The sequence below is a fragment of the Trachypithecus francoisi genome, unplaced genomic scaffold, assembly GCF_009764315.1.
Source record: "Trachypithecus francoisi isolate TF-2019V2 unplaced genomic scaffold, Tfra_2.0 Lachesis_group5, whole genome shotgun sequence".
NCBI lineage: Eukaryota > Metazoa > Chordata > Mammalia > Primates > Cercopithecidae > Trachypithecus > Trachypithecus francoisi.
The window spans coordinates 2,766,896-2,781,909 of NW_022681470.1; the positions used below are offsets into that span (position 1 = coordinate 2,766,896).

At 54.5% G+C, this 15,014-nt stretch overlaps 1 protein-coding gene across 1 annotated transcript in view; it reads right to left on the reverse strand.

Annotated features, from left to right (window-relative positions):
• Window positions 1–15,014, reverse strand: part of KIF26B (kinesin family member 26B) — a 552,553-nt gene that overhangs the window by 4,405 nt on the left and 533,134 nt on the right. Inside the window, exons 12-14 of the mRNA XM_033196023.1 lie at window positions 10,986–14,373; window positions 1,696–1,898; window positions 957–1,107 (exon numbers count right to left, since the gene is read on the reverse strand). Coding sequence (XP_033051914.1) covers window positions 957–1,107; window positions 1,696–1,898; window positions 10,986–14,373 — 3,742 coding nt within the window. The remainder of the gene's footprint in view (window positions 1–956; window positions 1,108–1,695; window positions 1,899–10,985; window positions 14,374–15,014) is intronic.

Below are 15,014 nucleotides of genomic sequence, written 5' to 3' on the forward strand. Positions count from 1 at the left end.
GCACTGCTGGGAGGCTGACAAGTCCTGCCACTTTCTTCCGCACCTTGACCCAGGACCATTTCACCCCAATATTTTTTCAAACAGCTGCTTTGGAACATAAACCTAAGCTTCCAGCCTCTGCCTGCAGGCCCTCCGCACTGGCCAGAGAAGACTGGAAGAGGGTGGGGGGCCATGCAGGGGAGGAGCAGTACAAAGGAGGCCTGCCAGAAGCTGAGGGCAGGATGGGAAGGGGAGGCGGAGGGAGCCTGAATGGCAGGAATGTATTTGACCCCAGAGACTGAGTCTTCCAGCATTAGCTCCTATATCAGTGTAATAGCTGGGACCAGACTGAAGTTTTATTTTGTGCTAAATGGAATGGTCAGGAACAAATAAATAAGAGACAATTGAATCCATCTTTCAAAGAGAGCAAAATTGTCCTGCATTGTTATTAGATGGTTACGGTCATCCTGGGCTATTAGATGGAAATAATACTGTGGCTGTCGGTTGTTTTTTTTTTTTTTTTCCACTCAAAAATGTTTTCCCTGCTTTCTGGGTTCTCTGCACAGCTTTTCTAGGACGGTACACTCTAGCCTATTAAGGGCTCTATAAATTCTTATCTATTTCAGGCTAGATATGCGGTGTGATTTGGGCCGAGGAGCAGATCTGTAACAGTCTTCATGTCTGGGTGATCTTCCGCCACAAGCAGGGGGAAAAATCTCATTTTCAGGTGCTTTGGACTGAGACACGTAAGAAATCATCTTGCAAGAGCAATATTCACCACCCTCTGCTGCCCCGGCCCTCCCGCCCGCCCCCTGGGGAGCAGGCTCCTCGCTGGGTGCAGCTTCCTCCACGTGATGGACATCCTGGGACTGCGGAGGTGGATGCAGCCTCTGTCGCCGTCTCCCTGGGCTACGCGCCAGGCCTGGTGAGCAGGTGAGCCCATTAGTCGCGAGGGAGGGAAGGGACCCCGGCCTTACATTCACTGAGCCACTTGTTGGGATCCAGCATCAGGTACTGTTTGGTCGCCTCCAGCTCCTTCATCAGCCACTCGTACTTGGCGCGGACCTCGGCGATCCTCTGCTGGCGGTGTTCCAGAATTTTCAGCTTGGCGTTGAAGCACGTGACCTCCTAACACAGAGAGGAGAAAGGACCCTTTTGCTCATGCCCAGCCCACGCCACAGGGAGCACCTGTGAGTATCGTTGATGGAAAACAGGCTGGGGATGGAGACGTGTGGGAGGGACCCAGGTGATCTCAGCCACATTTCTGCCTCGACAGGCCAGTCAGTTCAGACACCTCACAAGGTAGGACTATGACAGGCCGTTCTTGGACTAGGACAGGCCGTTCTTGGACTGTGACAGGCCGTTCTTGGACTAGGACAGGCCGTTCTTGGACTATGACAGGCCATTCTTTCTTAAACTGAGAAAGCAGGTGGTGGGTGTTTCAAGATGGACAAAGACTGGTTAAGACGGGGAGCCTCAAGGAGCCAGAAGAGCCCCCGAGATCATCAGCCCCACCCCTGGCTTTGGAGCCTTTACAACATTTCAGCAAGAGAAGCACGGGGCTCTCTCCAAAGCCTCTGTCCAGAGGCCCTTTGCTAGGACAGAAGCCCCTTCCCACCCCCCATGCCAGAAGCCTGCTGGGAAGCCTGGGTCTGAGCCGTCTTCCTCAGGGCCCTGCCTGGGCCAGCGTATGGGTGGTGGAGGAGGCTGCCTCACCTTGCTGGCGCCTCCTCGTCGCCGCTGCAGGCGCTCCACATCATCGATTTCATAGACTTTAATCTCAAAGGGTTCCCCAAGACCCCGCTGGCTGCTCCGCAGGGGGCCGTCCACCCAGCGGACGCCTGTGCTGTTGGTGGGTTTTCTCACAGGGGAAGAGGTGTCCAGGGATAGTGCTGGGATAAGCCTCCGTCTCTGAGAACCTGAGGAGGGGATTAAGCCCAAAGAGTTAGTCTTTCTGAATTTCAATTTTTTTTTTCTCTTTTTTTGGAGATAGCGTCTTGCTCTGTTGCCCAGGCTGGAGTGCAGTGGTGCAATCATAGCTCACTGCAGCCTTGATTTCCTGGACTCAAGCAATTGTCCTGTCTCAGCCTCCTAGGTAGTTGGGACCACAGGTGACACCACCACACCCAGCTATTTTTTTTTTTTTTTTTTGTAGAGATGACGTCTTACCATATTGCCCAGGCTGGTCTCGAACTCCTGGCCTCAAGTGATTCTCCCACCTTTGTCTCCCAAAGTGCTGGGATTACCGGTGTGAGCCACTACACCCAGCCTGAATTCAATCTTTTAAATATTTTGTGGATGTAACAGATGAGGTCATAACAAGCACCCCAGGATCTGAGGCAGGGCTAAACACTCCCACCTCCACCTCCACCTTTCCTCCCCTAAACTGACACTTGGGCTTTAGCTCAGCCAACTCCCGGGGGAATCTTTAGAACTGCCTCCTAGTTTCCGCCTGTAAAACATGCAGCTTAGACCTGTGAACCGCACCGGCACATCCTCAGCATGGATGGGTCAAAAGGTCCGAGCCTTTGATGTCATTACAGGAGTTCCAGAAAACACTGTTGATTTTCTTATAACAGCAGCAGCAGCACTGACATGCACCGGTTACGTGCCAGGTACTATTTCACACGCATCACACATTGTGACAAGCACTGCTAGTTCTCTCCCAGTATCTATTCTCTTTCTTTCTCAGCAGAAGAGACCCTGGGTATTAGTGAAACACAAGGCTCCCAGAATGGAGACTAAACTCTTGCATGGTACAGGGGACTGCAGTTTTGATGAACAAATGTCAGTTGAAGCATGTCTCCTCCAGAAGACAACAAGGAACGCTCACTACTGTGTTAATTTTCTCTATGAAGTGAACTCAGGGATCTGAGCTCCTTTTGCTTCATATTAAATCTCACTTTTTTTGACAGGGAGTCTCACTTTGTCGCCCAGGCTGGAGTGCAGTGGCATGATCTTGGCTCACTGCAACCTCCGCCTGCTGGGTTCAATCAATTCTCCCGCCTCTGCCTCCCGAGTAGCTGGGATTACAGGCGCCTGCCACCATGCCCCACTAATTTTTTGTATTTTTAGTAGAGACAGGGTCTCACCGTGTTGGCCAGGATGGTCTCAAACTCCTGGTCTCAAGTGATCTGCTTGCCTCAGCCTCCCAAAGTGCTGGGATTACAGGCGTGAGCCACCGCACCTGGCCAAAACCTCACTTTTTAGAGCCCAGATTTGATCTTACATATACACATACACAATCACATTTAGTTTCCAACAAAGTGCAGGCCCCAACTAACGAAACTAAGCAACATCGACTACTGGAATAAAGCAACTGTCTGTCTCCTTAGTGTCTGAGACACTTACCCTGGGAAGTGACCAGATCAGAGTTTTGGGTTTTTTTATTTTAAGTCAGTCTGATCAAGCTAGCTGACTGTTGGCAAACTGTTTAGCTTTTGTGTGCCTCAACTCTAGCTTCAGTCCCATGGAAGGAACCTGTGAAATGGCTGGTGGGTAGCAAATTAACCCCAAACCCAGTGGCGAAAACAGCAAACATTTATCTCACATATTCCTGTGGGTGGGAAACGGGCAGTAGTTTTTGCCAGGTGGTTCTCAGGTTCTCAGGGCCTCTCAGGAGTCAGCTGGGGCCGCACTCATCCGAAGGCTTGACTGAGGCTGAAGCTTCCGTTTCTAAGCTCGCTCATGTCATCGTGGCAGGAGGCTTTCATTCACTGCCACGTGGGCCTCTCCTGCACGGGACTGTTTGTGACATGGCAGCTGGCAGGAGGCTTTTGTTCACTGCCATGCGGGCCTCTCCTGCACGGGACTGTTTGTGACATGGCAGCTGGCTTCCCCCAGAGGGAATGACTCAAGAGAGCAAGAGGGGCACCCAGCACAGAAGCTGCAGTGTCTTGTATAACCTACTTTTGAAAGTGACATACCATCACTCTGCCTTATCCCACTCAACACAGAGACCGACTCTGGTAAATACAGGAGGGTGTGAAGGCAGAGACCATGGGGGCCATCTTGGAGCCTGGCTACCATGGATGGGACGTGATCAGATGGGAAAATGTCTTGGACAAGGGCCACCCTCCATCTCCTGCCAATACCCATGCCAGGGCACCGTGTGAGATGGGAGTAGAGAAAGTAAAAACACCTGGAGAGTGACATTTCCCTGGGCTACAATAGCTTCCTAGAAATTCCCAATGCCTCCTTTCCATGCCATCCAGCAACCTGGAACTTCCTCACCACATCGATCCCTCCCAAGGTGGGAAGTGAGTGCCCACTGTCAGGTTAGGTGTGGTTTGGGGGCTAGGAATACCTTCTTCCTGCACACGAATGAACAAGTGTCTTGGATTTTTGTAAACTTCTGAATTTAGGTACCAGAACATCAGCCCCGTGAATGGATTGATATTCCGTTCCTGCACCTCCAGCTGAGGCTCCCTCTCCCCGCGCCTTGTCTCCCTACGGAGGTGCATGTGAGCCTCACTTAGGTGATGATGAGGGTAAGCCAAGTACTGGGGCAGGGGTAATGTGGTCAGGCTGAGGAAATGGAAGTGGCCTGAAGGAAGTTCAGGGGCAGAGTGGTGCCCTCACATTACTGGAAAGGGCACAGGAAGCGATGGTACTGATATGCCATCCCTGGGCAAAGACCGACCCAAGGACCTTAGTCTGGGACCCCATATAAATAAGGGTTCTTAGATTTTCTGCATGCTCCAGCATCTCCACCTTTCAAGCAGATGCCCAGCCTTCTGCCAGGCCCAGTCTCTGCCAGGGATCCCCTCCTTCCAGGCTGTGAGTGGGGTCAGGTCACCATCAGCTCTAAGAAAGGTGTAGGGGGAGCCCCACCCTGGCGAGAGTCGTGCGGTGCCCCACTGGATGCTGCCTGTCTGATCGGGGAGCACACAGCCAGGGCCAGCCTCCTGCTGGTGCCGGTGGGCTGGGCTCCCTCCTGCTTCTCGACCCCTCCCTGCTCATCAGCCTGGCATTCAGTCCAGGCATGTACAAGTGCAGCGTATTCAAAGCACTTAGGCTGATACCTGCCAACACAGATTTACCGCATGAAATGGTCCAGATTTGACCTGAGAAAGTCAACACTGATACTGCAAGGAAACTTCCAACCAGGACCTCTCCCACTAGCAGAGGCTGAGCCCACCCCTCGCCCCTCCCATTCCAGTTCCAGGCCTGGCCGACAGCTGCTTGCAGTAAGAGGGGTCGCAGACCCATCCCAGTCCATCTTCCCGGATCACCTACAGCGCTGACAGCCCACGTGAGAAGCTGACATTGGGTCTTCTACTCTCAACATCCCCGAGTCCAGACAGAAGTCCCCACACGAGTCTGCAGATGCTGCTGCTGAGGTTAAGTGTCGGGAAGCCATCCCCGAGTCCAGACAGAAGTCCCCACACGAGTCTGCAGATGCTGCTGCTGAGGTTAAGTGTCGGGAAGCATGGGTGTTCTGAGTGCAGAGGCCTCTCAGCTATCCCTGGGGAATATGCTTCTGCCCTGAAGAGCCCTCCAGCATAGCTTTCTGCTCCATCACCCACTGTCTGCATTCTGACTCAAAGTGTGGGCATTAGGAAGACCGTGAGTCAAAAAAGCACGAAGCACTAATATTGAAAGGAAGTGTAGATATCAGAGCAGAGAGAAAGAAAGTATGAATCAATACATGTGATTTTATTGACCAGCAAGGAGCCAGCTCCATGATGAAGAATGATGCTGGCGGTATGGCCGGCTGTCATGTTTTAGCTGAAAAGGCAAATGGCTCGCGTGCTAGGGATGAGAAAGAGGCGGGTTCCCCAGCGCCACAAACTCTCCTCGATGCTGGGCGTGGGCTTCCTCCCATGTTCTCTGAGATTCTGAACCCTGCACCCAGGACCGCAGTGCCACCCCACAGCACCACTGCCACCTACTCTCCTCGGGGTTCTCATCGAAAGAGCTTCCTTGGTGTCTGAGAGAATCAATGACTTTCCTCCTTTTTCCCCAACTGTGTATTCAAAAAGGCTCTCATTCTGAACCTACTCTCAACTGGCTCTAGGTTGGTTCTTTTGGAAATATTCTGGAAATCTGAACTCTGACAGCAAGCGGCTTGCCTTCCTCTGATTTTCATTATGCCAATGACCACTAAAACCAGGATGTGCCTGAGAAGCAAATGAACAGGAGAGGTTGGCAGAGCAGACCACGGTGCCCTCGGGCCTTGGTGAGGAGCAATTAGTCACAAATTTTTGTGCAGCACTCTGGGAACTGAACCTGGTAGTTCAATTCACTACAGGTGCAAGTCACAACTCACAAGACAGGCCCATCAGTCAGTAATGTTGACTCAGCACCAAGAGAAAGGCACAGTGTCTGATGCTTAGAATGACAAATAAAGTAGCAGATTAGACTCAGCACTTAAAGCACCATCAGCAGAACAAGATACGAGAAATACACAGAAAAAAAATATGAGCAATTTTTTAGGACTATACTGCCAACCAAGCAACCAGCCCATCAATGACTCAATCAATAATATCCAACGGTAACCAGCACCAGCCCAGTGCTGGGCACCACGCAGGCTGGGTCAAGTGTGGATGGAACAGGCCTTGCTCGTGTCCAGGCAGGTCAAGGCCTGGGGCATTCCAGAGCACGGCGCCTCCCTGTGGAGCTTCTCTTCGGGCAGACCCTCCCTTCCTCCAGGACTTTTCTGGTGCTGAGCCTCCCTGAGGAGCTTCTCTTTGGGCAGACCCTCCCTCCCTCCAGGGCTTTTCTGGTGCTGAGCCTTCCTGTGGTGGGAATGAATTCAGTTCAGGCCAAGGCACTCATCTACCCGTCAGACTTCCCCATCCAGTCCAAGAAAAGGAAAGCAAGGGAAAGAGTCCGAGGAAGTAACACACCAGGATGAGGGTGAAATGTAAGCGACTGGAGGAAGAAAAGAGAACTGACATAACATATAATGGATGATAGGGGAGTGCGAGGATTGGGGGCTCAGGGTAGGGGCTCGGCTGGTGCAGTTATGGCATCAACTGTGTATCACGGAGCGACACCCTCAGCTGCTGCCATGCACACTGGCCAGGACAGACATTCCCTCCCCACCTGGGCTCATTCTTAGCTCTGGGCTATACACAATTTCATGGTGCTGACCATAGAGGGGCTGGCAAGGAACTGTGGATGGAGCAATGAAAATCCATCAATCAAAGCAACATCATTTCTCTCACCTTATCACTTTGTTGGTCAAGAGCCTGCAATGACTCCCCACTGCCACCTACAATAATATATTGTATCTCCTTATAGAACTATGTAGAATATAGAATAATGTGTACTGTTCTTGTAGTTCCCGGATGTTCCAGGTGTGACTTGATCTGGGCTTATGTTTCCTAGTGTCTTGCTCTACTTGTTGGGACTATCCCCTCCTTGAGTTATTCTCACTGTGTTGCCCACAGGCCGGGCTCTTGCTGCTGGGAGCTTGTGGTCCCATTCCTGCCTCAGCATCAGTGCCCTGCACCCTCTCTGCCTGTCCCAGTGTAAGCACCTTCCCACACCAAGCTCAATCCCAACGTTTCTCTGCAGCCTTTGCCTTTTGCAGGATCCAGCTTTGTCTAAATGCTCTCTCTACTTGGGTCTTCACTACCCTCTCAGCATCTGGCAGTGCACCCAGTTCACTGTTCTCTATTCCATGATTTTCACCCTTTCTCTCCAATTAGATTACAAACTTCTTACGGTGGCCTTGTCCCCTGTGCCGGCTGTCTCCACCTCCACAAACCAGAAACTTCCATATCACCAAGCTCTAAGAGCACAGAAGACACCTGGTCAATGTTTAACAGCTGAAAATAAATCCCACCGACTACAGATTGCTCTAAGGAAAAGACCATGACCATCATGATGGTCACCACATGACCATCAATATTATTTAACTTATCTGCATAGTCTCCTATGATGTGGGCAGCACAGAGACCATGGCTATTATCTACCAATCCTCTCGTTTTACTTGCATATGAGGAAACTGAAGCTGCAAGAGGAGAGTTATTCCCCAAAGGTCACACAGCTCAAGATTCTAAGTCTCCTGCTTTCTAACTTAATTCACGGCACCCTGCTGTGGCCGATGGAACAAGCCCAATCCCGTGCACACGCAGCAACATGGACCTCCGAGAATGAGAAGACAAAAATGAACCATTGTGATGTTTGGTCGTTTCTGCTGTTACATATACTACAAAGGCATCAGAGAGGTCAAGGTTATTTTCCCAATCGTTCTAGTTCATTTTTACTAAGGAAATAAGCCATCTCAGACAAAAGATGTCTCCTCTCTGGTTCCAAACACCTCTCATAATTGTAAACTCTAGCCATCTAGTTAGGAATCTCCTTGGAGGAATTTTATAGCTTCTCTTAAGGAAGTTGCTCTTGATTTATGCTGATCATGTCTGACAGCCACCGTTTCTCTTAATAATAATCATAAATAAGCAAGACAAGGTCACCTAACCTGAAACGAGCACGTCTCCACTGCCACATCCATCATGGAACCTGGATCTACAGCAGCTCATGACAAAGGTCTTCTCTTGGCACTCCAGGTGAAATCCCATTTCTAGCACCTGCCCTGGCATTTTAATTTTACACCGTTTTCCTCCAATAGCCTTACCTAACCAGAGACTCCTAGAGGACAGCATTTACGAAAGCACTTAGCCCAGAGCAAGGGCGTATGTGGAGCCTGCTGCCTGCTCGTCAAGCAGTTCTTTTTCTTCCTCTTTACTCCAGTGTAACCGCCAAACCAAAAAATAAAAGTCTTGAAAAAAAAAACCTGTGAAAGCCACGGAAATAATGAAATGGACTGGCAGACGCAAGACACTAAATTTGAGTGCATGAAAGCACTGTGGGATACTGAAACATACGTGGCCATGTGGCCACACAGTCATCTGGACTTTGAAGACCGAGCCTGCGTGGATTAGAATAACAAGTGTTCATTAACCAGGTACTGGGAAGGTCGGCAGATGCTTTCCTGCTTGTTATTTTTACTACTATCCATACGTTTCAAGCCCTTGGCCCTGGCCATAAGACACAGCAGCTGCTATGTTACATGGAATGGCTCTGCCTTTTCGACTTGTCTTAAATGGAGTTCTGCTCCAAGTGCTGTCTCTGCGATGGAAGGGTGAAGTGAAGCAGAGTCAAAGAGCATCAAAGACTGAAGCATACCCCACCTGGCAAATAATAGACGTCAAGGTACTGACAGCCACGATGATTCCCTACCATGCTTAGAGCCTAACATCCCCATGGCCAAGTTCTGTGATCTGTGATGAGGTGAGCAGATGGGGCTGTCCATATCATAAAACTACATCTGCATACCCACATGGTCCCTTAAGGTGGATTTCTTTGATTCTAGGAAGATGAATGGTTTATAATGTTCACTGACCACAGCCCTTACATTTGGGTTGGAACATTCCAGAGTTTGTGCTCACCTGTGATGGGAGAACAGGAAGAAACCACCCCATGACTGAGAGAACAAGCCTGTGGGGCAGTTGCTGGAGCAGCAGGAAAGGGGAGACCCTACATCTGTCACTCACCCCATCTTTTACTTCCAAGTATGCTGCGGGCACGGATCCCTGCAGGGACCTGGCTTCTGACAGCATGTGAAGAGCCTAGTGTTGCACAGAAGGGCAGTGAGAGGGCAGAGGACAGGCCAGGAGGGCAGGAACCCAGGCCGCCCTGGCTTTAGCCAAGGCATAGCATTGCATGTGGGGCTCTGCGTAAGTTTCATTTCATTTTTTTAAAGCCCTTAGACTAAAGAATGAGCAGGGGCAGTTTCTTTGGAAGCCACTTAAGAGCAGAGATGGTTCCAGGCAAAATTCTCAAGTAGCTTCAGTTGTTCTTGGTACCTTTTGCCTCTGTCTTTTTCTCTCCTTACCATCCTTTCATTTCACCTACCCCAAGACCTCCAGGGCCACCAGCGGTGGCCTGGGTCCTCTTCTCCTTGCCCATCATAACTTACTGTCACGTGCCACCCAGAACTCTAATTAACAAGTTAGTGGGCTTTATATATTAGTTCTTCTGGAGTATGTGCCTTTTGATAGGAGATTCTTAAAAATGGCAAAGACTGCCTGGGTGTAGTGGCTCACACCTGTAATCCCAGGCGTGATTGGGAGGCTGAGATGGGTGAATCACTTGAGGTCAAGAGTTTGAGACCAGCCTGGCCAACATGGTGAAACCTTGTCTCTACTAAAGATAGAAAAAGTAGCCAGACATGGTGGCGCATGCCTGTCATCCCAGCTACTCAGGAGGCTGAAGCAGGAGAATCGCTTGAACATGGGAAGCAGAGGTTGCAGTGAGGCAAGATCACACCATCGCACTCCAGCCTGGGCAACAGAGTGAGTCTCTCTCTCTCTCAAAAAAAAAAAAAAAAAAAAAGGCAAAGACTGTCTCCAAAATCATGCATTTCAGGCACCATGGTACGTGCGGTGGGGGGCACGGCAGCCCGTGGCAGGTGTGCAAACGTGACTGTCCACAAGTATGTTTGGGGTGGAGGTGGAGGAAGGGCCTCGACCATTGCACTTTCAAAGGGACAAACTGTGCATTATCCACATCCCTGAGAGAGGCTGCCAGAGTCTCGGAGGCCACCAACCTCACACAAGCGGCTTCTGAAGCCACTAGGTCATGAGGGTAGGTCCCTCACCTGATCCCTCAACAGGCGCTAAACAGTCCATAGGATCCTTGGTTGCTGAGCAGAGGGGCACGGGGTGAGGGAACAGAAGGCAGAAGGGCCAGGCGTCCCCCGTAGCGAGGTGTGGGTCATGCTGCCGTGTGCGTCATTGCCCCCGCCCTTCCACCCTGCCGAGCACCCGGGGATTCACGGTCCTAAGGCTGACGACGGCACTCAGCAGGGCACTTGCTCCCAGAGAGACCCTCCGCGGTGAGGCCCTGGTGGGGCCCTGCCGGGTGCCGGGCGTGGGAAAGGAGAGGCCGGGCCCGGGCACCTCTCCCCACGGGCACGGGACAGCCTGGCAGTGGGGTTCGGGCAGCTCGCCCCCCGCCTCCTGCCTCACCCGCGTCGCTGTGCCCCCGCCTACCTGGATTGGAACGTTTCTTCGGAGCCTTGAGGCTCCGGCACCTGCCGCCCACGGAGCTGCTGTTCTCGCTCGTGGAGTCCTGCGCCGAGGACGCGCTGCCGGTGGCCTCGCTGTCCCGCATCATGCTCTCGTAGCCGCTGCTGCCGCCGCTGTGGTAGAACAGGGCCGTCTTCCCCATGGCCGGCGGGAGCTCCCCGCTCAGCACGCTGCTGTTGTCGCTGCCGTGGCCGCTGCTGCAGCGGTGGGGCCTCCGCGGGGGCGTGATCTTGCTGTAGGGCGACGGGAGCAGGTGCGCGGCCGCGGGCTTGTCCTCAGCCAGGGCCCCCCCGCGCTCCTCGGCCTCGGGCCCGGCCCCGGCCCGCAGCTGCAAGCCCCGGGCGCCCGCGCTGCCCTGCAGCAGCTCCGAGATGCGCCCATTGACGGCCCGCAGAGGCAGCTTGGAGGCCAGGCCTGAGCTCCGGTTCCTGCTCAGGGACTGCGTGGACCAGGACATGTGCTTCCCGCCGGGGGCCTGGCTGGAGCTCTGGCCCACCGCCTGCGGCAGGGACTTGGTGGAGAAGCTGAGGGTTTTGGTGGTGGAGGTGGACAGGCTGCGCGCCTTGGGGCTGCTCAGGAGGAGTTTGCTCACGGCGGAGATCTTGGACTGGCTGGCCTTGGGGGAGGCCCCGGTGCTGCGGCCCAGGCTCCTCCCCGCGCGGGGCATGGTGCTGTCCTTGCCCGCGTGCAGCCGGGAGCTCACGGAGGACAGGCTCTCGGCCCGCTCCAGGGAGAGGCATTCGTAGTGGCTGACCGTCGCCCTGCCCAGGGAGTTGGTTCTGCTGGCCAGCTGCTCCAGCTTGGCACTGAAGAGCCTGCTGCTGCTGCTGCTGGCGTCCTTCGTCTTGCCGCTAGGCTCATCTGGGAGGCCCGCCAGGAAGGCGGCTGGTTGGTTCAGGGGGCTGCTGGTGCCGCTGCTGCTGGCACTGTGCTGAGGGCTGGCCCGGTTCTTCTGGTCCAGGCTGGACTTTCGGACAGGGGGCAAAGGGGGAGTCCCTTTGGGCCGAGCCAGGACACAGTGCTTGGGGGAAGCCACCTTCCTCTCCAGGGTAGCCTTGGAGGGCTGGGTGCCCGAGGCTGCACCCACCCCGTTGGTCTCAGCAGCGCAGTAGTAGAAGAGGCTGTCCGGCTCCTCCTGCCGGCTGGCCTTCTGAAACGCCCTGGGAAGGCTGCTGGACTTGACGCTTTTGTTGGGATGCATGGGGCTCTGGGTGGCCAAACCAGGCAGAGCCATCTCACACCCGTCCACCACCCTCCTGAAGTTGTCAGTGACGGGGGAGGCCGACACCTCCCCGCTGCTGCTGCTGAGCCTGTCGCCCGGGCTGGGCTTTCTGTCCTGCTCCTGCTCAGCTCTGGTCTCCGCGTTCGAGGGGCCCGTGGCAGTCTCACACCTAATCCCTTCTTCGCTGGGATGAGCATTCTCTTTTTTTACTTCCTCTTCTCGTTTCAGCCAGGGGTCCTCAAATGTCATCTCTTTCTTGCTACTGTTTTCCTTACTCTCCTGGGACTGGGCTAATGCGGGGTCTGCTTTGGGGGTGGCAGTGGGGGCCTCGGGCTCTTGGACGTTCCGGGGACTCACGGCAATGCAGGGGTAAACCGTGATGTTGGTCTTCATGGGGATGTACCCCTCGCAGCTGCTCAGATTCGCCGTGTTGGAGATGGTGACCATGGCCTTGCCCAGGGTGGATATTTTGCAGCCTTTGATGAGGGTTGCTTTGTTGAAAGAGTCCTCTCCCATCTCAGACGGGATGAGCAGGTTGTTGGGGCTGGCCTTGGGCTTCTCTCTGCACACCACAGCGGTGTTCTGGATGCTGCTGACGAACTCCGAGGACGCGGGTTCTGCCATTGCCTCCCCGTGCCCAAAACACGTCTGGGCTATGAAACTGTGGCACGACTGCTCCCCCTCACTGCCCGCACTCATCTCGCTCAGCCAGGAGCTGATGGAAGAGCGTCTGCTCCCTGCCTCCTGGGCCTTCTCATCCAGGCTCATCTTGGGGAGGGGCAAGAACTGTGTGATGCTGACCTCGGAGACAGGGGCCATGCCGGAGTAGCACTCCAGGTCCTCGCTGATGCTGCTGATGATGCTGACGGGCCGCGAGCCCGAGGCCAGGGCCTGCACAGAGCAGTCGCTGTTGAAGCTGATGATGCTGGCGGGGCGGCCGCTGTCCAGGACCCCGCTGATGGTCAGCTCCTCCACCAGCGTGAACACCAGCTCGTCCTCACCGTTCAGCTCCAGCGGCTGCTGCACCGTCACCATCGTGGTGCTCAGGATCTCCTTCTTGGATTCTGGAGGAGTAGCTACCTGCTGCTCATCATCGACAGGAGTTTCCGGGAACCCTTCGCTCCCAGCAGACATGGATTTTTTCAAAACCTGGGGGCTCATTCCAACCGGGGGCGTACGCACCTCGGGCTGCAGCAAGGACTCACTAGATGCCACGCCAGAATCCTTGCCCGAGGAAGGCAGCGGGGCGGGAGATGGTAGGACCCCCTTCTGGGTGTAGACTTTGCATCTCTGGGAAGGAGAGCCGGGTGGCTTGTACTCCGAGGTCTTGGACAGGCTGGCGATGCCCAGCCTGGGGGAGCCCATGGGCCTGGGCTTGCCTTCCACGAAGCCGCAGGAGTTCAGGCTCTCCCGGCTGCTCTGGAGGCTGGGGCTCTGCACGAGCGGAGAGGCGCTCTGCTGGCTGCTGCTGCCTGGGATGCTCCTGGGCGAGGCCGGGCTGGGGCTATGGGCGGGTGCTGTGGGGGGCACAGGTGAGTGACTCCTCTGCATCTTGGAGGCTGGGATTTCTGGGCCTTCTCTGTCGGTCAGCTGACCTTCTGACCCATTATCTTCCTTATCAGACTCAGAGAGTGGGCTTGCCCCAGCTGCTTGGCTTAACGAGGGGCCTCTGCTTGCCTGCTCTGGCCCAGACTGAGCAGGCAGTTCTTCAAAAGAAAACCTGCTGGGCTCCTCGCTGCCGTCGATGCAGTCCAGCCTCTCCTGCAGCTCAGCGAACGTGTTGCACTTCAGGCAGTCCCTTTCTGACTTGCTGGCTGCAGTCTCTCCTCCCTCTGCAGGCCGGCTGTCGCCCCGGGTCTTCTGCAGGGCTGGCACAATAGGGACAAAGTCTGGGGGGCCCTCGTTGTCAGTGAGCTCCTTGTCAGAGAGGGCCGTGCCGTTGGGCCCGATGTAGATGACAGTGTCGCAGGACTGCTCGCTACTGGAGGAGTAGTCGGGGTCGCTGGACAGGTGAGCGATGGGGAAGTCGGGGTCCACCGTGGCCCTGGTGTGGAAGGGTCTCAGCTGGGTGGGCCTGCGCATGCGGCCTTCTTCACAGGAGCTCTCCCCGCCGGAGGAGCTGGATGTGTACTGTGAGAGAGGGAGCAGTTAATGTGACTACCCTGTCGTGGCAGTTTCCCCGGGAGCCCAGCTGTGTGCGGCAAGTGGTGGAGGCCCCTGACTGGACGCAGGCTGCTGACAGCCACCCTGGTTGATCTCCCGCAGGTGGGCCACTCAGGGGGTGCCATGCCAGCGTGCCCAGTCTCACATCACCGCTGCATTTGGGAAGGGGAAGCCCTGTGTGGCACACTGGGGAAACAGAAGCTGCTCAGGAAAGGAGGTGACCATCCAGGCCCTGCCTCACCAGCTAAGGGCTGCTGGGTCACCAGTGTTTGACACCCTGTGCCATGGAACACTGGTTAGGAAGCACTATTTAAAGATAAAAAAGGTACAAAATGGAGAAGGAGAAAAAAAGGCCCCCACATCAGCAGCTGCCCCTGCCACTGAGTGGCCGCGATCATGACAGTTTCCTCAAATACTGGTCACCCTGCCACTGTCCTGGCTTGGCCTCCACCTGAGAAAATGAGCCCAGTGATTTCTAGCAGACTCAGTATCATCCAGGAACCACTGAATGCCAGGACAAAAGCAGCAGCCAGGGAATGACTCCTGGACATGCAGCAGGGGAGGGGCCCTGAGAGCAGGGAGTTGAGAATACTCTGGCGCCAACCCTG